Source organism: Nomascus leucogenys, chromosome 10 (assembly GCF_006542625.1).
Source record: "Nomascus leucogenys isolate Asia chromosome 10, Asia_NLE_v1, whole genome shotgun sequence".
In the NCBI taxonomy this organism is placed as follows: domain Eukaryota; kingdom Metazoa; phylum Chordata; class Mammalia; order Primates; family Hylobatidae; genus Nomascus; species Nomascus leucogenys.
The window spans coordinates 75,314,295-75,333,659 of record NC_044390.1 but is presented as its reverse complement, the minus strand read 5'-3'; the positions used below and the strand labels follow the sequence as shown (position 1 = coordinate 75,333,659).

General features: G+C 45.6%; 1 protein-coding gene across 4 annotated transcripts in view; it reads right to left on the bottom strand.

The window, feature by feature from the left end:
- Positions 1-19,365, bottom strand: part of WSCD2 (WSC domain containing 2) — a 123,044-nt gene that overhangs the window by 44,150 nt on the left and 59,529 nt on the right. For 3 of the 4 annotated variants that reach the window (XM_030821317.1, XM_030821320.1, XM_030821318.1), the window contains exons 2-3: positions 11,616-12,548; positions 1,430-1,544 (exon numbers count right to left, since the gene is read on the bottom strand). In XM_030821317.1, the coding sequence (XP_030677177.1) occupies positions 1,430-1,544; positions 11,616-11,997 (497 nt within the window). In that variant the 5' untranslated portion in view covers positions 11,998-12,548. The remainder of the gene's footprint in view (positions 1-1,429; positions 1,545-11,615; positions 12,549-19,365) is intronic. The other variant, XM_030821319.1, reaches the window with a different exon arrangement.

The window sequence follows — 19,365 nt, the reverse complement described above, 5'->3', positions numbered from 1 at the left end:
TGACAGATAAGTTAGTGATTTCATATTATCAAGGACTTGGAATCCTTTTCAAGTTGGAGAGGGTCCTGGGCTCAGGATTTTAATAGCGGGCTCCCCAGGCAGCTGATTTTAAAGGGGGTAGTGTTTCCTAATCAAGAACAGCAGGGGCCGGGTTTGGTGGCTTACGCCTGTAATCCCAGCACTTTGGGAAGCCGAGGCGGGCGGATCATGAGGTCAGGAGATCGAGACCATCCTGACCAATATGGTGAAACCCTGTCTCTACTAAATATACCAAAAAAAAAAAAAAGCCAGGCATGGTGGCATGTGCCTGTAGTCCAAGCTACTCAGGAGGCTGAGGCAGGAGAATTGCTTGAACCTGGGAGGCAGAGGTTGCAGTGAGCCGAGATTATGCCACTGCACTCCAGCCTGGGTGACAGAGCAAGACTCCATCTCAAAAAAATAAAAAAATAAAAAATAAAAAATAAAGAACAGCAGGAAGAGTCTCTCGGTGGTCACCCACTTGCCCATTTCCACACCAGGCATGCAGCTGAGGTTGGCAGAGCTTGTGATCGTCAGAGACAGCCGCCTGGAGCCTGAAGGTGAGCATATTAGAGCCTCTTCCTGAGCTACTACAAGGTCAAGGGGCCCAAGAAACAAGGAGAGAAGCTCAGCTCAGCCCCACGGTGCCCCCAGGGGTCCTGTCCCTGTTCACCAGGCCTCTGGGGACTTGTCCACTCTCAAAACATCAACTCCCTCCCCCCTACTCCCAGTGCATGTCTAATAAAAATCATCATTGTCTTCTTAGATTGGAAAACACTGTCTGAATAGGTAAGTGTTTCTCCCTTGGAGAAAAACAAGGAGTTTATATACTGAGAAACTATTAGATACCTTCACCTTACCCTTCATGTGGACATCTTGCAAGCCTTATGCTTACAGCCCTCATCTGCATGCACACGCACATCTAATGGAGTATTTCTAAGTTGTGTGCAATTCTTCACAATCTTGTATGCTCTCAACACAGTGTTGTACATTCAACAAATGCAATCAGACACCTACACACACAAGCACAATTCTCGGCCCTTGCACACATATTCACAAAGACTCCTGCATACACGGCCACTATTATTTAAAGATCATTGCATATTGGCATTAAGCTCACAAACACAGCTAGCTGACCCTGTACCCTGTATGCTACAAAATTGTTCCTAGACACAGTATGACACAGTTGCACAACCACAGACTTCCACAGATCAACTCTTGAGCAGTCCTCAGTTGTGTGGATGTGCTCATGCACATACACACCACGCACACACACCCTTGCATCAACCTTTCCTGTGGTCACGTGCTCACCCTTCAACACACCCTCCCATAGCAGGGCAAAGAATACCACAGGCAGGAATCTGAGAAGGAAGGGCCTGAAATGGACAAGTCTGGGATGCTGGGACCCTACCGTTCAGCACAGTTGTCCTGGCAACGGAAGATGGTCATCTTTTTGTAGTCAAAAAAGGACACTCCTCGAAGGGCCCGACTCTGGGTGTCATCCAGGTAGCAGCCGATGTACTTGGCTTTGGGGAAAGGAAAACATCAGAGATGGCTGGGGACAAAGCTGCAAGGGTTACAGGAGGAAGCCTCACCAATGTGTCTCTGGTTATGTGACCTTGTTGACCTTTTAATGTCAAGTCCTTCCTTTGGGCAGAAATGAGAGAGTGAAAGTCATTTGTCTTGGCAGAACCTGGTCTAGTCAGGGCAGTGGAGACCAACAGAGAGGAGGGAAGCCTTCTGTGGGCTGCAGCCAAGCCCTTGGGGTCACCTGGTGACAGCTGGGCATCCAGGAACCCAAGCCAAGGCCATTCCCTAAGCACCAAACAGAGCTTCCTGTTTCTTGCATTAAGACAGCTCTAAAAGGCTTAACATTTGACAACATGTTACTATCTCTACAAGCTGCCTCAAGACATTTATTTTTCCTTGGAAAGTGCCCTGGACTTAGCTATATCAAGGTCTAGGTCCTCATTTCACTTTGTTTACTTCCTAGCATGGGCCTAGAAAGTTTAAGCCAGATAACCTTTCAGAGACCTAGTTTTATTTGAATCAGGAACAAAAATAACAATCCAGTGAGATTAAAATAGAATGATTTATGTAAAAGTTTCTACCATAGTGTCTTGCATATGATGGGCATCAAATTAAGATGAGTAGAATAAGAAACTGGCCATTCACAGTGCTGTGTCAAGTACTTTACAGTTTTCCTCTATTGTGGGTCACGATGATCAAGTTTCCATTCAAAGGAAAATTTTAAATAATGTGAAATAGCCATCCAATTATAAATCATACACTTAGTTTTCTTAAAGTAGTAAACATTTTTCCTGTACTTTATGGTAAATAGTAACCCCCATACATGAAAATTGCACTTCACCATTTATAATGTCTTTTCCCATATGTTTTTTAAATTATTATTATTATTATTTGGACATCCACTTTGGTAAGTGCTTTATATACATTGTCTCCTTGCAGCCTTACAGTGAGCCTATGAGAATATTATTACCATTTTATACAGAAGAGAAAAGGGCCTGGAGAAGTCACTTGCTCAAAGTAACACAGTTCATATGTGTGGATTCAGAACTGAAGCCAAACAATCTGGCTTCAGAGCGTCTGTTCTGAACTGCTTGTTTCTGAGTTGGGGGATCTTTGTAATGCCCCCATGTGAAGCGGAGAACACTGACATTGTCCTGCTCTTAGACGATTTAACAGTGACCCAGAAAGGTGAAGTGGCCTCCCTAAGACCCACAGCTAATTTTTCACAGAATAAAGGTTTAAATCCAGGTCTATGAGACCCCCAAATCAGTAACTGGAGGTTAGACTGAGGATCCAGCCAGCGCTTGGAATTAAATGTCCCTTATAGGGGAATGATAGAAGAAAATACTAAATGCCACTTACTCACTTCCTTGGCTAGGCAGCTGTCTAGTTTAAACTGTGAGCTTCTTTCCCCACTTCCTTGTGGTGGAGAGCAGGATCTAGCAGAGAATGCAGGCTCATTACTGAGCAATCACTCCCCTGGACATGGCTCTGCTAAGTGCACTATTTTTTTCAGCCCCGCTGGAGATGTGTCTTGACCTGATCACCTTGAATTTCCTTCATAAGACAGAGGTGATTTGCTCGACTAAGAACAGTCCATCTTTAAAAGAAGCATTGTCTCCCTGGAGCAGGCACACTAGACAGTGACAGCCCTGGAGAAGCCCGGGTCTTGTCTCTGTGCTTGTTCAACAGCGCGTGCCCCTCCCATCACAGATGGAGTCACAGCCCTTGACTTGGGGCACGAATGCTGTTCATACCTGAGCTGGGAGAGAGCACTTTGTGGCCACGTGGGCAAGGGCTGCACACTAACTTCAGTTCAGCCATTCCCTAGAGGACTGAGTGTCTAAAGATGCACTGTAGGATAGGCAGGAGGGAAAAATAGAGGGAGTTGGAAGGAGAAAGAGAAGGAAGGAAAGGAAGGAAGGAGGGATGATGGAGTAGGGAGGGAGAGAGAGGGAAGGGAAGAGAGGGGGTAAAGTTTGATTTATTTTGGTGGCCTGAAGTCTTTGTCATCAGATCAACAGATTGTTTATGTGTGTGTGTGCATGTGCGTGTGTGTGTGTGTGAGAGACAGAGAGAGACAAAGACAGAAACAGAGGAGACAAAACTATCATGTGTTGAACACCTACTACATGCTATCTACTTTACTATGGGCCATGTCTCATTTTTTAAAAATTCAATCTTCACAAACTTCTTATGAACCCATTTTAGAGATGAGGCAACTGATCATAGTGACTCTTCTATATGTTTACCTTAGAAGCAAATCTTAGTTTAGGCATATTGTGTATGTTCTGACTGGTAACTACTCATGTCACATCTGCTTTTCCTCTTTTCAAAATGCAATGGGAACCTATGTCATCTGTCCAAGTTCCTACAGCTTGTAGCATCTGACTTCAAATTAAAGCCCAGGTCTGTCCTCCAACCATCTTATACTTGAGGAAGTTTCAATTCTCTTTGGCCACCCCAAGACCTGAAGGGGAGGAATGCTCATGCTGCAGAAATGCTGGGCTTGAAGTTGGATGTGATAGGACTTTGGGTGACTTCACCTTAGGGTAAGGATAGGCACATTCGGCTACCTATGGAAGAGTGGATCATGTTAGATAAGATTTTTATAAGCAAATTAATGGGAGTAAAGATGTATGTGGGCATGTCCATTGCATGTCCATCATGAAGTGAAGGGGTGGACTGTAGTGGACTGTTTGTGCCTTCAAAGCATCTGCTCTAGATAGGTTTTTCCATCAGCAGACCTTACTTTCCCTGACCACAGGAGACATGATGACCTTGGCAAGGCCAATCATATTGTCCATCCCAGCAGCCAGTGATTGCTTCAAGGAAGGACACATGACCCATTTGTTGCATTCCAATAGAGTAAAGCTGGGAGGAAGAAATCTGCCTCTCCCAGGTGCTATAACCCCAGAGCTACCACCAGCCCAGTCCCTGGCACCAAGGCCAATCTGTGTAGGAGAACAAACAAGCCAAGGCATAGAAGAGCAGAGATGAGAGTGACAGGAAGAAGACCACCAATTATACATTTGAAAATCCAGTCCAGCAGAGCCACTGCTGTAGTTTGATGACATGACACAGTGCATTTTCTTCTTTAGCTTAAGCTGGTTCAAGGTGGATTTTTGTCCCTTGGCACCGGGGTAGGGGGAGCACTAACTACTACACTGATACTCAAGCTTAGCAACTTGCCTGAGTCCACCCCACAGTGAGGGTCTCAGACCAAATCCATGCCCAGGTCTGTCTATTCAAATTTGCCCCTTCCTATATGCCACACTGAGTCTAGGATTGGGAGGAGATGTCTTGGGAGGAGGTGTCTCCCCAGAGAGACCTGCCCAGGAGGAGGAGGGAGCTGGGAAGTGGCATGGTTCCTTGGGAGAAGATCTGGGATTTTTACCATAGGACCATCTTCCCCAAAGCCTGGGCTTTTAGTTATTTGTTTTTAAGCTTTATTTTAAGTGCAGGGTACATGTGTAGGTTTGTTATATAGGTAAACTCATGTCACGAGGTTTGTTGTACAAATTATTTTGTCACCCAGCTATTAAGCGTAGTACCCAATAGTTATATTTTCTCCTCTTCTCCCTCCTCCCACCCTGCACCTTCAAGTAGTCCCCAGTGTCTGTTGTTCCCCTCTTTGTGTCCATGTGTTCTCATCATTTAGCTCCCACTTTTAAGTGAGAACATGCGGTATTTGGTTTTCTGTTCCTGCATTGGTTTGCTAAGAATAATGGCCTTCAGATCCATCCAAGTTCCTGCAGGAAACATGATCTTATTCTTTTTTATAAGCCTGGGCTTTTAAATGGTGCTCTATCCCCTTCCTCACACCAGACCAGGCATCAGGCTGAGATGTCCCACACAACAGGCGCTCAAAGACTTGTTGAATGAACGAATGATCCTGTTTCCTTATCTGTCAACAGGAGGGAGAGGAAGATACATGGTTCTTTATTAATGCTTTTGGAAAACACAGGCATGTTATGCATCACGGCCTGATTAATGGGCTGACCTCCATGGATCAGGATATCAATATTGAGTCAGTTTCCTTCCTGTCTTGGGAAAGATCTGGTGACCCCTTTCCCACGGACCTTTGGTGCAGGCTGCGACCAATACAACCATGGTCCCTGTCCTCAGAGTTGTATCACCCTGCTGAGCTCATTAGCATGGTTACTGCCAGCCCACTAAAATCCTCTTCAGCCATTCCTCAGGGCTCCACCTTCAAATCCTGCTGTGGTAGCAGAATCTCTCGGAGACAGGAGGTCAGATATGTAAAACAGGGACAAAATCACAGGCCACTTGAGGGTGGATTAATGGCCAAGTTCACATAATCTATTAGTTCGTCTCCACAGCGGTCTGTAGACTGCTGAAATGGCAAAGTCACCCCGGCTGGGCTATTTATCTCCAGTACAGAAACTGGCATCTGAAAAGAACCCTCCTGGTGGCAGTTTTTCTCCCCCTTTACTTTTTTCTTCTGCTACAATTAATCTTTTCATGAAATTTTGCTCTCTTCAATGAAGGTGATTTGTTGAAAGGGTAGCTAAACATGAACTAATTTGTATGCCTCTGATTTATGGTTTGTGAACAGATTCACGAATAGGAGGCCTCACGCTGTACTGGAGTCAACCAGATCTGGGTTCAAATCCCACATATGATGCTGCAATAGCCTCAAATATTACTCAAGCACTTGGAGGTGCAGTTCTCCACCTGAAAAGTGGGAGCAAAAATTCAACTAGGGTTGCTAGGCTGAATTGTGTGCCCTGTCCCCCCCCCAACAAAATGACATGTTGAAGTCTTGACTCTCAATTCCTTAGAATGTGGCCTTATTTGGAAATAGGGTCATTGCAGATGGAATTTTGTTATGAGGCTGAACTGGAGTAGGTTGTGTCCCAATCCAATATGACTGGTGTCCTTATAACAAGATGGCTATATGAAGACACAGAGGCAGATGAAGGCTATATGAAGACACAGACGCAAAGGAGATGGTCATGTGAAAATGGAAGCAGAGATTGGAGTAACGTGGCTGCAAGCCAGGGGTTGCTGAGGATGGCCGGGAACACTGGAAACCAGGAGAAAGGCATGGAACAGAGTCTCCCTTTGAGACTTTGAGAGCGCATGACCCTGCCAACACCCTGACTTCAGATTTCTGGCCTCCAGAACTGTGAGATAATAGATATCTGTTGTTCAAGCCACCCAGTGTGTGATACTTTGTTATAGCAGCCTGAGAAAGCTAATACAAAGATATTGTTAAGCGTGACCTAAGTAACATTAATTTGATGCATTGAGCCTATCACAGGGTCTGGCACAGAAGGAAGACACAAGAAATACTTTTTCTCCTGGAGATTCTCTGAAACACTGGAAGGTGGTCCCTCCAGAAGACCAACCAGTGCTGTCCGGATTTCCTTGTACCGGCGATGGAATTTCCTGCTCATATCTAGGCTTCCCCAGGACAGAAGGGATGCACCACTCACTTTGGTCAAGGCATAAGGATCCTACATACTAAGCTCACCCATCTCCTCTCCCAGAAAGCCAGCTGTGATACCCTATGACTGAATGAGGTCCCTCCTTTGGGGTCCCCCAAAACTTTTCTAAATTTTCTTAGTATTGTCCATTATTTTTTTAAATTAGAAATAATTTTGGCTTATTGTAGAAGAATTTTTAATAAAATGAAAAGGTGTTATAATGGGGAAAAGCACAGCTTTTTCTTCTGAGAAATATTCACAACCTGTGCTTGAATCATTCCTGTATCTCCACCTCCCAGCAAAGATCTGGGCATGTAGTAGGTGTTTGATAAATATGGAATGAATGAATGAATGAATGAAGTTAGAGATCATATATTTTAAGAAAGAGGTAGTATAAGTCCAGTGGTTAAGAATAAGGGCTTTGGACTCTGATCAAATTGGGCTGGAGTCAGCTCTGCCTCTTGGCATCTGTGTGATGTTGGGCAAATAATTGAACCTCTCTGAGCCTGTTTCTTCATCGTGAAATGGCACTCAATATTTTTACCTGATATAAAGCTGAAAGGAGAATATGGACAAACAGTCCCTGACACAGAGCACCTCAGTAACCTGCGGCCATTGCATCTCCAGCTGGAGGAGATGGGAAGTGGGTGCTCCTGCTATCCTTCCAAAAAATGCAGACTAAATCTTCCCATGGCGACCTTCACACCCAGCCCAAGCCTCTCTGTAATCTCATGGAAATAGAAGCAGCACAGCCTTTGAAGTCAAAGTGGGTTTAGCTCCTGGCTCTGCCCCAGATTAGCTGTGTGACTTTAGGAAATTCACATTACCTCTATTCCCCCGTTTTCTCCTGCAAAATTACAGTATAAATAATAATAGCTGGCATGTATTAAGGTGGTATGCCAGCTTATTATAATAATAATAGCTGGCATGTACTTTCTGTACACTGAGAAGTGACGTGATGTAGTGGTTAAGGTTCAGGTGTAAGACTTACAACACCTGGGTTCACATACTGGTTTACTCCCTCCCCCAGGTGGGTAATCTTGGGCAAGTTACTTAACTTCTCTGTGCCTGAGTTTCCCTCCTGTAAGATGGAGTTAATAACAGTGTCTATCTTCCTTCATTACTAGGAAGATTATGTGATGTAACAGACGTAAATGCTTTGAACAGCACCTGGCACTTAGAGAGCACACGCTGAACTGACCTTATGTAATCATCACAATGCCATCTGATGTTAAGTACTTTTTATCCCAAAGAGGAAATGGTGTGTCAGAAAGGTGAAGCGACCTGCCCAAGGCTGCACAGCCAGCAAGTTGCAGAACTGGGATTTGAACCCTGATTTGGCTGCTCAAAGTACAGGCCCTCACACGGCCATGTGAACCTAGAGAGGCCTAGGTAAATGACTGGCACATGGTAGGTGTCAGTTACACCAAAGAACTCAGACTCCTGCCTAGCCTCAGCTCAGCCTGGGTGCAGCTCCTCCCCTCCCACTCCTCGGCCATGATGGGCTCTGAATCCTCTACGGCTTGAGTCCTGCATCACTGCATCAAGCAGAGCCCTCACCAGCCTTGGAGAAAACAAAATGAGTTTAGCGTCAGGCTGGAGAAGCGTCTCATTTTTATTAGCGTTAATCTAATATGTTGTCTTTCCTCGCTGAACTCTGAATAAGTTAATCAAGGACAGGCTGGATTTGTGCTTTCTTAATAATACTGCCTGATTCCAAAGGCTGTCTGCTGAGAGCCCTGGGCTTGGGGCTACGTTCTTATTTTCTCTTCCTTCTCTCTGCACTTTATACAATATATAAGATTGCTGGGTAAGGCATGGTGGGGGTGCAATTGGCATGGTATAGAAGAATGCTCACAAGCTTTGGAATTAAACAGACCTTGTTTTAAACCTTGGTTCCTCCACTATTGACTTGTGTAAACTAGGGTAAGTGATTTCTTTCTGGATCTCAGTTTTGCCGTCTGTGAAATGGAATAACAATCCCTAACTTACTGGGTTGTAGTAATTAAATGAGTCATTGAAACACATAACATGGTCTAGCCTGTAATGATCATTCACTAGATATCAGCTAATATTACTACAAATAACAAGGACAGCAACTATTAAGTGACCTATTATTATGAGCCAGAGGATATTATAAGCATGTTACATATATCATTTCATTCAAATAATACATGAAAAGCAAATAGACAAGTGGTTGGTGTGAAGTAGGTACTCAAGAAATGGTCATTATTATTAGTGGTATTGATGGCAGCATTTCATTCTCACAACAAATGAGAAGCGTTGTCATTTGTGTATCATCTACACCATAAGGAATTCATATTCTGTCAGGGGACATGGACAAACATACACAATTGCCATTCATATAAGGGCCATGCCAGGAAGCATAGAGGAGGAGCATTTGATCAAGCCTGTAAGGGGATCAGGGAAAATTTCTTGAAGATTAGCAAAGATGAGACTTGGAGGAAGAGTAGAGCTAATGCTGTAGAGGTACTCCAGGCAGAGGGATAGTCATTCATTCGTTTATTCATCCAGTCATTCACCCATTCAACAAATAGGTGTTCAGCAACAGCACTTAGCCAGGGGCTGTCCCAGGTGCTGATAGAACACAGACAGGCGGGACAGGCAATAGCCCTGCCCTCCTGGAGATGACAGTCCAGTAGAACAGGCTGACCTTAAACAAAGAGGCAAACACATAAATGAGATGCTTTCAGATGGCGATAAGTGTTATGATGAAAATAGAGTCAGGGAATGTGGTTGTGACTGGGTAGGAAGTGGGGTTATTTGAGTTAGGATGCTCTGGGACGGTCTCTATGGGAAGACGAGGTTTGATTAAAGACTTGAAGGAAAGGAAGAAGGGAGCTATGCAAACATTTGGGGAGATGGCATCCCAGATAGAAGGCACTGCATATACAGAGATCTTAGGGTAGAAACAGGCTTGGTGTGTTCAATGAACTGCAAGGACAGTGGGGCAAAGTATGGTGAGGGGAGTGGGGTTATAAGATGAGGTTGGAGAGGTAGACTATGGGAGGGGTCTGGAATTTGTCCTAAGCGTTATGGGGAGCATATCTCAAGGTGTTGGCTGGCGAGGACTTTGGGGCTTTCAAAGGCCAGAATGGAGTTTGGAGTGGCTGGGGTGCAGCACTTCACACCTCACCTATACCTATAAGATGATCCCCAGGGAGATCCCAGGAGCACTTCCTGAGCACCTCTAAGCACCTACTCAGTGCTAGGCCTTCATGACCCTTGTCTCATTGAACTCTCAGGAGCATCCAGTAAAATCCCCATTTTACAGATTTCAAAACTGAGGCTGGAGAAGGTAAAATCATTTTCCTCGGCCACATGGCTGGTGGGGGTGGAGCCGGAATATGAATCCACATCCTCTGATCCATTGTACCACCTCCAACATCTCCTTTGCCTCCCTGTGAGCATTGGTTCTTGAAGAAGCAGAAGTCTAGGAAATTCCTGAGGGCAGAAAGATAGAGTCTTCTAGATGGTTCCCAGGCCAGGTCGGGGGCAGGACTGGGGCAGGAGAATGTGTTCCAAGATGAATCCCCTCCATTAATCCTGCTTCCTTCCATGGTAGAAGGGTTTTTTATGAGCTGAATCACAGTAGAACACAAAGGCTAGTGAGGTTTTCCATCTGCCTTGATTGGTGGTTTATTCTCCCAAACCATCTGGCCCAGATTTCTGAAATGTCCATTTGTGTTAATCTTATGAATTGTAGGGGTTGTGGGTTCCTCCCTAGCATGCTGGTTGGATGGGTAGATGCCAGTGGACTCTAGGAGACAGCCTTAGAGAACTGAGCGTTCAGGCCAGATGGATCAGATTTAAACTCTGTTCCTGCCGCTGACCAGCTGCGCAGCTTTGGGCAAGTGTCTTCCCTTCTTCAAGCCTCAGTTTCCACATCTGTTAACTGGGCACAGGATCATAGGGGCCTTGTTTAAGCCCATGAAGTGTAATGAAAATCAAATAAGGTAATGCACTCATGAAGAAAAGCCTTTTTATATTATAAATGGCTGAGAAAATGCAATGAAATCTATCCAGGGCAATGATCTCCCCTGAGTTCCATCACCAAGGGACCCAGCAAGATGGACTGAGAGACAGTCTGGTGGAGCAGAAGCTCTGCCACTTAGCTGTGTAATCTTGTGCTCTTGGTACCTCACTTTCCTCATCTTTAAAATGGGAATAAATAAAATCTATCTGCTATAGTTGTGGTGATGTTTCTATATGTGTAAAGTGCTTGGAAACAGTACTTGGTGCCTAGTAAGTACCCAATAAATGCTCACTGTTTTTATTTTCATGTATATTTAACAAGGACTGTGAAAGGCTGCAGGGGAGAGTCAGACTTTGACCTCTGATAGATGTGGAGTTCAAATCCAAACTTGCCTGTTGACAAGCTGTGTGACCTTGGGCAAGCTGCTTCATCTCTCTGAGCTTCAATTTTCTCCTCTGTGCAATGGGGATGATAATGGCAGGCGCTATCTATTTATCGCTACAACTATATGACAGCTGGTTCCTGTTAAACACTGAAAACTGACAGCTGTTATTACATTGTTAGAGTCTCCTCCCTTCTCCCCAACCCGTCAGTGTCCAGATCTTCCTCGCTCTTACCTCGCTCTTCCTCCTTCTCCCGGACAACCCTCCCCTTGAGGGCTCGGCTCCAGGCTCCACCGTAGTCACCAAGTTTGGCTCTCTCATTCCCATCCTTGCCTTTGAACCAGGGTCCATACCTGCGAGCGATGCTCGAGGCTTCACCTGTGTCCCGGAAACCTCTGCCCAGATGCATGTCGCCCAAGAAGGGCAGCTCAGCACCCTCAGCTGGGCCTCCTGCAGCGGCGGGGTTCGCCTGGTTCCCCGAGACAGCGGGCTGGCCCACAAAGCCAGAGTGAAGGAAGACAAGGCTCCCAGCAGTCAGGTAGAGTGCCAGGAAGGTAAAGAAACGCACAGGTTTCCGGCGGAAGTACCGCTGGAATTTGAACCAGAGCTTGGCCATAACGGGATCATTCCGGACTGGCTCTCTGGGGCTTGGCTGAGGTGCTTGGGAGGGGATGGAAGGGGCTTGGTTTCCCAAGTTTTCCTTAGGGATGGAACACTTGGGGGTCCTCAGTCTCACTCTTCCTGAAAAAGTGATCACCAAGGCCAGAAGGGGAGGGCAAGTTCAATGCTTGGCTGAGGCCATGAGAAAGGACAGAGCTTACCAGCCTTCCCAAACTCAAGATGAGCTTCTTTGGGCCAACAAAGGGGTTTTGAGGCTCAGAACACACATAAGTTGGTCCCATTTTCCTACATATTGTTCTTCACTTCAGAGTGTTCCCAAAGAACTGTGACAATAGCAATTGGAGAAGGTTTCTGAGGGTTACCAGCAGCTGCAGTTCACTTCTTGCTCTTTCTCTGCTCCTCAGGCCAATGGATCTGGGTTATTTCACTGGGGGCCTTGTTTCTGGCCTCTTCCCCAGCTGAAGACCAAGCTTGGCCTTTCTACCTCATGGGAACAGAAGCTGGTGGGTCTCCATCCAGTCAGGCATCAGGACTCAGGGACGCCACCTGCAAAACAGCAGAGACACAGGCATGAGAAGCCCCTTCACCAAAGCACAGAACCCAGAGGGTTCTTGAGCATCCTACAGGGAAATGCAGAGGCCCGGAGAGGGGAGGAAACCACCAATGGCATGAAACAGCTTAAGAGCAGTGCTGGATAAACAGCATCTCTGAGTCTTCTAGAACACTGCCTTTTTCTTGACACCAAACTGGGAATTTGGGGGCCTGGATCCTAGTGGGCCCTAGTTTGGGGACAAACTTTGTCTTGGACAAGCACAGGTTCTTATGGGCCAGTGGTTTGCTTTGCTCCATACTTCCTATATATTTGTCAAATATACACTGATCCAAGGATTACCTTAAGTCTGAAAAGTACTTTCAAGGTCCTTGCTGAACTACCTGCTGAACCTGGGCAATTCTGAACCAGACCAGATTCATTCATTTTTTTTTTCCAACAAACACTCAGTGAGACCTACTTTGTGTGAGGCACTGTCCTAGGTGCTGGAAATTAAGCTGTGAGCAGCAGAGGCAAAATCCCCTCTTTCATAGAGCTCACATTCTGGTGGGAGAAATAAAATCCATAGCCCCTCTCCTCTATCCAAGGAAGAAAAGGAAAAAGAAGGAAAGTAGGGTTATTTAGCAGCATATTTGTCCATTCAGTGTTTGTTGAGTGTCTACCATGTGCTCAGCTTTGTGCCCGGCCATCTACACTTGTCTCCTTTATTGCTCCCAACATTCCTATGGGAGGTAACTATTTCCCTACTTTACAGATGAGGAAATGGAGGTCACACAGCTGGTGAGTGATGGAGCTGGGATCTGGACCCAGGACAGTCCAAATCGCAAATCACAGCTCTTAATCAGTGTCTCTTTGACTCTGCCTCTTTCCAACATAGTCTGGACATCACTTGAGAATTCAGAGACAGCCCCCCAGACAGTAGCCCATCCTTACAGCCTCTCAGTTACCAGCATGGCTCGCCCTTTGTCAGGGTCTCCCAGGTGTGGGTCTGAGAAACAACTGATTCAGAATCACCTGAGAACCTGGTGAATATAGATTCCTAAACTTTCCAACCAGAATGTCTGGTTGAGGGGGAAACCCACAGCTGTAACCAGTGCTCTCAGATAATGGTAATGAGCACAGAGAGTTGAGAACCACAGCTTTATGAGTAAGTGTTCAGGATCATCAGTCAAGAGGAAAGATAGAATGTAAATTAGAAAACAGAAAACCCCATTTAGGCAATGCTTTTTCATATTACCACCAGCAGGGGGCCCCATGACCATCTTAGCCAACGCCTGAGATTCCATAGTCAGCCAATGGAAGATACAAATTGTAACATACTCTCCTAATCCAGACAGTAGTGTGGGCATTTAACTGTGGTTTAAGGTAGAGTTCGCCATCCCATTTATTCAAGAACTAAGTACTGAGCACATACTATGCACCAGTCACCCTTGTAGGCACTTGGAATAAATAAGTGAACAAAACAGACAAAAATCCATGCCTTTGTAAAGTCAAACTATCCGTCCATCTATCCATCCATCTGTCTGTCATCCAGCAGTCCACCTACCCATCCAGTCATTAAGCCAACCATCTATCCATCCATCCAACCATTCATCTGTCTGTCATCCAGCATCCACCCACCCATCCATTCATTTATCCCTCCATCCATCCATCCATCCATCCATCCATCAATTTGCCTTCCAGCAGTTCATCTACCCATCTATTCATTGAGCCACCCAACCACCTACCATTAATCTATTCATTAATCTGTCCAACTATACATCCATTCATCTATCCATATGAACTATAGCAGCCCATCCATCCACCCAACTCTCCACCCATCCAGTCATCCACTCATTCTTCCATTTATTTAAAAACATATGCAGATTGCCTACTATGTATGTGTTTGAGATGCAGGAATAAATAATTCACAGTCCCTGCTTTCAGAGAATTCACAGTCAACTGAGGGAGAAAGCAATGTAAACAATCATTATGCTAGACAGACTATGATAAATCCCATAATAGATGTGTGTACAAGATACAGCAATCAATATTATAGTTAATGTTTATTGAACAGTTAATACATGCCAGGCATTCTTCTACACATATACATACTCTCATTTGAACAGTTCTATGAGGGAGAGCTGTATCTATTTTTATACAAGAGGGGAATGAGTATCAGAGAGATTAGGTAAGTTGTTCAGGGTCACAGAGCGAGTAAGTGGCAGCAGGGTGGTAAACTCAATGCCACCTGATTTCAAAGCCTATATTCCTAACTGTATGTCTATTCTGGTCTTGTAACTCTTTGAGGATCTCATAACTATAGATCTATGCCAAGAAAAAAGCCCTTGCACGTAAGCTCCCAGAATTTGGCTTAAAATATCGGGAGGGGGGGGTTGGTTGGACCCTGGGTTGAGAAGCCATGGAATGTGGGAGCCAAGGGAAGTGAGGGTCTGCAACGAATTAGGGGGACCACAGAGGGCTTCCCCATGGAGGAGTCTTTGAGCCAGCAGGTCTTGCAAAAGGAGTCAAAATTCTCTGGGTGAAGGAGCAACCCAAGGTTAGCCCAGGGAAGAGGAACAGCCCACATGAGGGTGCATCACTGAAGGGGAAGAAACAAAGGAGCTTGGGGGACTGTGGGCTGGGAACACAGCCAAGCAGTGGGCAGAAGCCAGATCATGGGAAGCCTTGGATGTCAAGCTCAGGAGTTGGGACTGTGTCCTCAAAACGCGCATGAGAATCCACTGAGGTTTCATGGTTGTGCCAACACATGTGCCAGATGTTTCCACAGCTGGGCTGGGATGAGAAAAAGTCAGCAGTCCTCGTGGGATGGGCAAGGGGACACCAGCCCTTCCAGAGGCACTCAGGCAAGAACAGAGGTGGACTCCACAGGCAAACAGACCTGGGTTCAAATCCTCCTCTTCTATTCCCCCAGGTGAGTGATTGGGGCAAGACATCCCTTCTCAGCAAGACTCAGTTTCCTCACCTGTAAAGTGGCCTAAAGGATCTTGACTTCTCCCCTAAAAAGTATGTTGCTGGAAGGACTGAATTAAACATTGTAGGAGGAATACCTGACGCATAGGAGATGCTCAAGATAAGCCCCACCCCCGCCCCCTCAAGGGCACATGTGAGACACTTGAAAGCCATTTGCCACCTCAGCACATTTGCTGTTGTGGAGACAGCAAAGTTTTCAGCTGTAGTGTTCCCTGTGGCTTTCTGCCTCTCTCAGGATATTTCTGGGTCTAGTCCTTTTTCATTGTTCCCTCTTTGTTCTTTCATATTCCAACACATCTCTTCTCTAAGTGGGTGCCAAATGGGCTTTAAGAGGATAATGAGCTCGTTAGGAGCTGGCAGGGAACAGAAAGAGACTGAGGCACGGGCGATGTGGAAAATGAAGGAGATCTGCTGGAGGGATGTGGACCGTGTGGAAAGGGGCTGTGTCCACCCCCGACTTTCAGAGCTCCCTTTCCTCCTGGGGAGGGAAGGTGCTGACCTGAGTCATCCCACAGCATCCTGCCGGTGCTAGGAGGAGGCGGGGGCTCACCCAGAGGAAGAGCCCTCTGCAATCTGAGCCGGAGGTGATGCTATTTGGTACATAGGAGGGTCCCAAGAAACACTGGTAGAGAAAAATGCGTAAAAACAGTCAGGTTTATCCCCCCAGGGCTTAAACCTACAACCATGGCTTCACATACTGGACAAAACACTCAGGTGACAGCCTTGGAGAACTGTAAATCCAGGGCTCTGTGGAGGCAGCATTTGTGTTACTCAGCACTGGGTGGTTCTGGGGTTCAAGGGTTCCAGGATTCGGCTGAGCCAAAGCCCCATGTCCTCAAAGGTATCCCAGACTCCCCTGCCTCCCACATCCATCTGTCATTCTCTCTCTCCTGCCTCTCTCTCCATCTCTATCTCTTCAAGTCTCTCTCTAGTCTGTCATTGTCTCTCTTTCTGCTATCTCTCTCCAGAGAGAAATTCTGCCTCAAAGGGAATGGGGAAATGAAACTAACTGCATTTGTTGAATACCTACTATATGCTGGATACTGTGTTTGAAGGTTTTACAAATACGTTCTCCCACACTCCTCCCTCTGGGATAGCTGCAAGGCAAGGTGTGATGTTTCTTCCCAATCCACAGATAATGTGTCTACAACCCTGGGTGAGACGGGGGCTGTTGGCCTTCAGCAACCCACTTCTCTCTGTTTCTGTTTGTTCATAGCATGTTGAGGATCATAATTGTATTAATATCCCCTCCTGTCATTCACTTACAGGTGTGAGGTCCAGACAGGGGACTTCATCTCTCTGAGCTGCCATCTTCTCTCTATAAAGCTAAGTCAACCATAGAATGCCCCTCCCAGAGGTGTGGGGAGGATTCGATGAGACAATCCACAGGCCTGGCTATCATGACTTCATCCCCCTTTATTTTAAGTGACACCTCTCTAAGCCTCAGTTTCCCCATCTGTTAAATGTGGTGGATGACCTCTACTCTGCCTCCCTCCCAGGGCTGGCATGAGTTTCCACAGGGAGGAGGCTGAGAGGCCCCCTTTGTGGGAGTGGCAGCATTCGGTTACTGCAGTTCATGTTTCCAGCAGGAGCCTCAAAGTGTCTAAACACAGCCTATTTTTAGCACCAGAATGAGGCTCTGGTGTTGAGCTGCCAACTTGAAGATGGGTGGGGAAGAGCTGCCTGCAGGGGAAAGAAAAACAGAGGCATAGCCTGCCCTGTGGTTCCTTACCTCCCCTGGGAGTAAAAGTGTGCCTCCCCCTTCCAGGTTCTAGAGGCTAGGGTAGGTCAGAATGGAAGCCTGTGAGGCTGGGTAGGGGGCTGACTCCCTCTCTACAATCCCCAGCACCTGACTTGGTGGGGGGCAGAGGCAGTTCGGAGGGACTGGGCAGGCCCAGCGACCAACTGACCCCCAGATCACCCAAGCTTCACCAAGAAATAGCTATCGAGAAATCAGGTTCACGAAGGTTTGATTTCTTAAGAGTTCTGGGTAGGAGACCCATCTGTGAAGTTTCCAAGAAACTGGGGAGCCCAGGTAAAATTTCAGTCTTGTTCTAATAATAAAAATATCAGAAGTTGCTGGTGTTTGTTGAGCACTTACTATGTGCCAGTCATCTTATTCCCATTGTGCCTTTTAATCCCCACTATCATTCTTTGAGGTGGTCATTAATTTCTTTGAACATCAGTTTCCCCATCTATAGAGTGATGATGTAATATAATTTATCTCTTAGGATTGGCATGAGAACTAAATAAGTCAATATATACAAATGTGTCGTATTTATATATATTAGGTGCAAATGCTACATCTTATAATAATTTCTGGAGAATACATGTGGTTTTGCCTGTTCAGTGCCCCTTCATTCTGATACAAGGACTCCATTTTCCTTCATGGAATTTCTCCCTCATTAATTCTCAGATCATGTGGCTTGGATAGAATGGATTCCTCTTGCCAGTTGCTGCAGACATTCCCACACCTCCCTCCTGATGCATGTATATAAGAATTAATGTAGGGTGCATATATACCTAGGAGTTAAAGCACTAGTTTTTGTTTGTTTGTTTTTGTTTTTGTATGAGCATCTTATGATTACCCTAAAAGATGCCAGTTTTTTTCCAAGATTGCTGTAGTCACAACTTCCCCAGTACAGTTTGAGCATTCCTGCTGCTCCAAATCCACACCAACATTTAATGTTGTCAGTCCTTTTCTTTTCGGTCAGTTTGGTAGATCTGTAACAGATGCTGTATGTGCCCCACCCACAGAGTTAAATTCTGAATGTTCATCTGGTTGTCTGAGGGGTTTCTCCAGCACCTTGAATGGTTTTTGTGCTTGTGTGGTTGGCAGGCAAGACATGCTAGAATATTAACATTTGGAAGAAGCTGCAAAAAATGACTGATGGGAGTTGGTGTATAAATGCCCCAGCTCCCTTGCTCCTCAGCTGGAATAACTCTGAAGTGTGTATTTCTCCAGAGGGACTTAGTCTCAACCACCCTCTGTAATAGATGACTCGACTCAATAATACACCCTTTATTGATTTCTTCCCTTCCCTGTCTCACTTCCCCACTCAGGGAAGGACAGGAGTAAGTGTACTCTTTATTTCCTAAATGAACTACTTATCAGTGGTATTTATTTCTTGGAATAGTTGATTCCTTAGAATAGGAATCAATATGGTTGATTCATATCATATCAATGGTTTTTCAACCTTTTCCTTATCATTAGACATGTAAAATATTTCCAGTCTTCCCTCTTTTATAAATAAGTAATGCTATGATAAACACCCTGTAAGTAAATCTTTATACAGATCCCCAGAAAGCAATATAGGACCTTTCAACAATGATGAGACATTGGCATATTATACCCACTTTACAGATGAGAAAGCTAAGGTTCACCGAGATTAAGTAACTTGCCCAGGCACACAAAAAGTGGAGGATGAATTCAAGTGCAAAACTGAGCCTCAGTGTCATGATGCCATGGCAGACACTATGCAGACCAGCAAGGCAGCTATTCCCTGTCTTAACCACTAATCCCTCAGTTGAATCCACGCCTTGATGAAAGGAACCTTTCTGAGCCTGAAGATATGGATGGCCATGCCTCAAACACTTCTCCAGGTAGATAACCCCCAATTCCTTTAATCAAAGTTCTTTCTCACCCTTCTTGGTGGTGGACCAGCCATTTGGCAAGTGAAAGACTTAATAAAACAGCCTGAGAAGAAATGCCACTATAAATGCCAAGTCCTTTCACTCATTAGGAATCCAGAATTTTACTAACCCAACTAACACTAGGGAAGGCTTTTGCATCCCATACAGTGGGTAGACTCTCTCTGGGACACACCCTTCCATTCACTG